General features: G+C 34.9%; 1 protein-coding gene across 1 annotated transcript; it reads left to right on the top strand.

Moving 5' to 3' along the window:
- The first annotated feature begins 217 nt into the window (after window positions 1-217).
- Window positions 218-6,185, top strand: LOC139761630 (uncharacterized). Its single transcript, XM_071685912.1, has 3 exons — window positions 218-444; window positions 3,371-3,496; window positions 4,518-6,185. Exons 1-3 carry the CDS (start codon window positions 224-226, stop codon window positions 4,693-4,695), a joined length of 525 nt encoding a protein of 174 aa, XP_071542013.1. The 5' UTR covers window positions 218-223; the 3' UTR covers window positions 4,696-6,185.
- The last annotated feature ends 43 nt before the right edge of the window (window positions 6,186-6,228 follow it).

Raw genomic sequence — 6,228 nt, forward strand, 5'->3', positions numbered from 1 at the left:
AGTGGAGTGTATACTACTATCAATATGCACTTTTTTTCTTAAAGTCGTTCTTGTCATTGTGTATTGTTTGAAGAAAAAAATTGATATACTATTTCCTGGTGTTGTGAAATTGAATATTTCTCTATAAGCGATCGCTAACACTTTTGTGCTCTGATTAAGAAAGTAAATAGGTGGCTGCTGCCGTTGTTTGCTGGGCGTGGTTGCCACTCGGTGTGTTCGCTGCATGTGTTTACTTACTTTATCACGACGACCTTCACTAGCAGAAGACGCATCCATGGAGAATTTTGCGCACAAGGTTAATTCAGGCCTTGTCAGGGCAGGTCTTCGGCCGATAACCAAAGAAAACATGTTGTTTTATTATATGCCCATGAAAGGATGCGCTTCATACGGTATCTTGAGTGTGCAAATGTTCAACCCCGAGTTGTTTGAAAACTTCAAGTTTTTGTAAGTTTTCCCCTAAAGTCCTTTTATACTGTTGTCTGAAGTATTTGGTGAGGGGCAGAAACCCTGTTGCTGTGTGATACATGCCACTGTGTCATTCCAGGCGATCCATCACCCTGGACAGTACAGCATATGTGGTAAATATGCTGTCGGTCGAGTATAACTTTGGTTATCAAGTTATATAAATCATCTCAAAAGTTAGTCATATTTGACATGTGTTTGTTCCGGACTGGACTTTCCTGTCATAACTAACGTTCATTTGTCATGTCATTGAATGAAACAATTAGTAAGGCTTCAGTGGCATGACGACTTGAATATCTCATTTATATCTATCAGTTCATTAACGTTTGATTGTATTCCCCAGCAACATGAGAATCTCGTCATATGGTGTTTAGAAGAAAGGTGATAAACCCAAAAAAGTACATAATGTATCTTAAAATATTTATTTAACTTTTGATATAGATTTTACTGACTCAAAGCTAAGCATATATTTTTAAACACAGGTTTGCTAATATTACTGCATTTCAAGTTTAAAGAATTTCATGAGGGTGGACCTATGAATGATAATTATTTGGAGTAGCTTAACATCGCTATTAGTACTGAATATTGACTGATTGTGTTTTGCAATGCATGTGTAGTGTGGAGTGTTAAGAGTTGTGTTTTGCAATGCATGTGTAGTGTGGAGTGTTAAGAGAATGAGATAGTTGTGGAGCATGATCTGGAGTAGTGTACAGAATAGTGTGAAAATGTGTGTAAAGGAAGATTTAGGATTGATTGATGTAAAAATAGGTATTAGAAACATTAAATATCAGCTAAGGAAAACCTAACCTAACAGCGTAATAAGACTTTTCTCAAAGCTAGTTACCATGTGAATTACCAGAATGGTCCAGTTAATGCTGAGGCATCACATATTTGGTAACATGCAAGTTGAGCCTTGCCATTCTATTACTGTTGGAATATAAGTGATACTGTTTTGCAGAGTTTGTGTCGTGAATAACAGCATAATAGTGGCATTGAATGTTATAGAGCTAGTTTTTTGTTCAGTGATAGGGAAGCTGATAAGATAATGGGGAGTGCTTTGAAGCTGAGGGTAGGTTATGGGTCATGAAAAGTAAAGTTCATTGAAGTATGGCTAGGAATTTAAAGAACGAGAGAAAGCTCAATCAACCAGTAGCTGATAGCTACGATGTTTTGGATGTTATTTGAAAAATATGTTTGTAATGGTGACTTGTACTGCTGCTAATTTTTTATTTGCATAGTGATCAACCTGACATGGGCAAAAGCATACACCAATCATGACCATATTGGTTGAAAAACAAGTTTAAGGAAACAATAAAGAAATAAATAAAATATCCACAAATGTTTGCAGACCATACTCTTAAAGGTTGAAGGGTTATAGGAAGAGGGGAAGATGAAGGAAAGAATAGAGTTTCACAGCTTCATAGTTAGTGTAAAGAGGGAGGTTTCACGATAGTTTGTCGTCATGTGGTTGGTCTTCTCATTGAAGCTATGGGAAATAGCAGCCAAATGTGAGTTGGTGGAAAAGATGTGCAGACTTCTCACTAGAGCAGTGGACAGAATATTACCTCTAGAACAGGAAGGGGGTAGCATCCTCATGACAGAGAGGATTAGTTGGAATTCCTTAAGGATTCTCTTGATGATTGTACAAAATAACAGTAAGACAAATTTATTGCATCCTGTGTTTACAGATTCTAAGAAATGAGTGCTGTTTGCTCATATTAACTCTTGTTACAATTGCCTAACCATTATTAGATGATTATATTGCTGAAGCAAAGTAAAAGTAGACTGTTAAAAATAAGAAACATTAAAGTTATTTGAAGTAAAGTTGTCCAGTAGGTAAGCTGTCTCACTTAAAGTAGCGCCAAATTCGTGTAATCATAGTGAGAAAAATGTACAAGAGATCTTAGGAATACCCTGATGTCTAGAGCCTAGACAGTGGAAATACCCTGATGTCTAGAGCCTGGACAGCTGCTGCTGCCTTAAGGTTGTGGAGTGAATCTACACCCTACCATATTACCTGGCATTTTACCCTTCTGTTAATCATGTCCTTTTCTCACTTCAACCTAAACAATTCAGCTCTTTACCCAAAACTTGCTAAGCTCCTGGATTCTTGTGCAGTTGTGGTCTCAAGACTGAGATAACAGCTAAATTGATAGTGTATTGGAAGTTATCTGGTTATAGTGCATTGCTAGAAATTCTGGCATGTGTGTAACTTATTGTATTGTACTTCATCTGTACTTCATAATTTTTTTCACCTTAATTTAACTGCATCTTACTGTTATTACTGAGACATTCTCATATTAGCATATAGGTGTATGGGATAAGAGATACATTGTGATATTTCAGGTATCTCCTCACACTTTACTTCTGAAAATCAAACTGTTAATGAATCTTTGATAGTAATTCAAGACTGGAAGGATTAATATATTTTATGAAAGGGAAAAAATTTCGAATGTGACATTTTACTCACCTCTCCTCTTAAAGAAATTATGACATTTTCCTCCCTTTGTGAAAAAACTGCTTTGCTTTAATTTTTCCCCATCACTTAATTCACTATAGATAACTTTAAGAAAAAATGATAGATACTAAATTCTGAATCACCCAGTCTCATTATAGTTTTTCTCTGTTGACTTGGGTGAACAGAATCTATGTTCTCTCTACCCTTGAGTGATTTTGGATCTGTAAGGTGTTTTTGAATTTTAGAAATATCCTTATAGATTATGATATTCTGCCAGTAATAACAACAACATGCAGGTTCATGTAAGGTGTAATACAAATTTTAAACATTGCTTCATAAAATCTCCATGAGATGGATGAGTTGTGGAAGGTTTCTGATTATTAAAAAGAATACAGCTAATTGTTAACTGAATTATATGGATTCACTATATAGAATTTTTTTTCATTTCAGGATGATACCTCAGTATATCTCTTTAACAAATGCCTGCTTGATAAATGCTCTGTCAGGGACTGGCCTCTACCTGTGCTCTCGCCAACACCTTGCACAAGCTACCCCAAAGGAAAAGCTCTTATTTTGGTAAGTCATTACTTTGTCTTGATTTGGTGTATGTTTGTATTTATTGTGCCCTGCTTCATGACAAAATCATGCTGGAACCTAAATTGGTTTTAGAGTGAATGAAATTTTGTATTCTATTTGATTTATTAACTAAATGACTGCAGCTTCTACAGATATTTCGTGTACTCTCAGTGTGATAGTATTATTCTACCAGTACATATAACAAAGAGGAAAGTATACTGTACTACTTTTTGGGTATTTTTTCGTTTGTGTTTGATACAGTTGTATTCTGTCAGATTGTTTTTATATGAATATGAAATTTTTGGATAGTTACTTCGGTTTTTGCTCTCAAAAGGACTGGCTGCTTGTGTGCCCCCACCACTAGCTAGACCCTGCAGTACTCAGCAAGCTGCTGCATCACATGATTACTGTGTGGCAATTAGGAGCTCAAAGATGGGCTGTTTTGATATCTGTTTCTTTCTCTACACTTCGAAGCTTTGAAACTCTCTACCTTTTCATATCTTTCCCAATAAGTAGGACCTGGCACATTTCAAAAGCACAGTTTTTCATATCCTCCAAAATTTGTTGATACTTTCCCATGTTTCTTTTTTTCCCATCATAGTACTTTCTATGTTTCAATTATGGGCCAGCTTTGTCGTGGATTTTTGTCTGTGACTGGAGCCTCCAACATAGAAAAAAAAAGTACAGGGTTAAATGTAGGTGCCTCACCTCTAGTAAGTTTAAATAGTAAGTGAATGTATGTTTAGGGAATAGTCTGAAGTGAAATGGAAGAATATTCTTGGACTATATATGTTAAGAGCCATTTTGTTATATCTGTCACTCATAAGAGTAAAGGGAAAGTCTTTACCCATTGCCTTCCTGAGAATGTACGGAACTGCTCTTTTATGTTAAGTGATAGCTTTGAAGACGTCATTTGAAGCGAAAGAAAATTATATAGAATGGATAGCAGGTAATCGTATATTACCAGACTTTGAGGATGTTGAAATAATTGATTTTTAATGAACATGTCTTATCTTTTCAGCACATTTGGAACTGTGATGTTTAATCTGGGATCAATGCTGCTGTGGGCCCTTGGTCGCACTGTAGCACCAGATAATTCAGTCCTTCGCACTATGATGGGTGCTGCTGGTGCTACAGGAGCTATATACCTTGGCAGGAGTTATGTAGCTTATTTAGATTCTCATAACAAATCTACTTAAGCATAGTAGTAGAAGAATAGTTGTAGCTTCAAAATCAGATTTTCTTCTAATTTCATAGGTGCTTCCAGAGGAAGAGCTTTGAAAAATCGTTTTATAAATTTGTATGTGATGGTCACATTACAATTACAGAATCGGAGTTTTCATTGTAAATATGCTTTTTTGATCGTATAGCACAACAGTGTACATTAAAACAGGAATTAGTGATTGAATTTAACTTCAAGCACATTGTCTGCTATATTTGTTTGTGTATCTATTTGGAGTTTACATATAGATTAATGGCTTTGCAGGTTTGTGAGTGTATAGTGTATAGAACATATGACTGATTGTGAATTGTGTATTTTGTCTCTCTTCACTCAGTCAGTTTGTATTGGATATAAATGCTTTATCTTAAATTAGTAGTTTATTATTTATATAATAACTTCTTGATGTGCTAGGAACTTTATGCTGTAAAGTATTATTGTTCATGAATGAAAGGATGTACATAGGTGAGACGGAAATAATTGATTAACTGGTTCCATCAGTAGAACACTGATGTATGACCTCGGAAGAATTATCTATTAATTTCATCTGGCATATTTGGTTTGTATCCCTCGATGATGATAACTCATTAGGTTGGTTATATGACTTTTTAGATCATAGTGTTCCCGATTTTATCTTTGATAGAAATTTCTGTCATAGGGATCGGTGTCGGTTTGATACAATGATAATTGTGTATAGCATTCTCAAAGAGTGGAGTAGTGAACTAAAGCTAGCCGTATGCTCAATTAACTTTCAGGTTGTACTCTGTGATTAGGTAAATGAATTTTTCCACAGGGAGATTGAAATTAATATACTTTCAGCTTTGATGGTCATGACTTCTTAGTGATTAATCTGACATGAAATGCACGCACATTCATTGATACAGGATAATTGTTGCTTTGAGATTCCAAGGAAGGCTATAAGAGTAACTGGAAGTATATCTTAGGATTTTCCTTTTATGAAGAAAAATGAATGTTTCTTTTAGACACATCATCCACATAAGACTGCCATTACTTCTGATCTACAGGATCTGTGGCACTTCATCTAAAATGGGATTGGGATTAATTATTTAAAATTTTTAATGAGATATATGGTAGTAATGATGTGTATTTACATTCATTGATTGCAGGAAATAGATAGTAAACAGGTAATAACTTTTAGCCGAAATTCCTTTTTGTTATAGAAAGTCATAGTTGTGAATTATTTTAAACCAAATAGGAAATGACAGAAACTAAAGTAATTGAAATCTTCGTATGGTCGTTTTGATATTTTAGAACTCAGGATATTGTTGTTGAATTAATTGTGAAAGATTTTTTTGCTGTTGCCATACAGCTTTTCTTTAGTATTAGAGCCTGGTCCTTTCATTCGTCATATTACCACTTTTATGTACACTTCAGAGATTGTGATGAAAATGCACAATTTGAAAATGAGAATATTAAGTAACTGTATGAAATAAAGGTTTCTCAATTAAAGGATTTTAGTGAACATAAAGAGGGAGAGAGGAAGGAAAGGATT

This window comes from Panulirus ornatus, chromosome 41 (genome assembly GCF_036320965.1).
Source record: "Panulirus ornatus isolate Po-2019 chromosome 41, ASM3632096v1, whole genome shotgun sequence".
NCBI lineage: Eukaryota > Metazoa > Arthropoda > Malacostraca > Decapoda > Palinuridae > Panulirus > Panulirus ornatus.

What these genes read in the sequence shown, in the direction of transcription:
- LOC139761630 (XM_071685912.1), top strand. Translation starts at nt 224, where the DNA reads ATGTGTTTACTTACTTTATCACGACGACCTTCACTAGCAGAAGACGCA. An exon ending in TTTGAAAACTTCAAGTTTTT is followed by an intron (nt 445 to 3,370) that starts GTAAGTTTTCCC and finishes TTTTCATTTCAG; the next exon opens with GATGATACCTCAGTATATCT. An exon ending in AAGGAAAAGCTCTTATTTTG is followed by an intron (nt 3,497 to 4,517) that starts GTAAGTCATTAC and finishes TTATCTTTTCAG; the next exon opens with CACATTTGGAACTGTGATGT.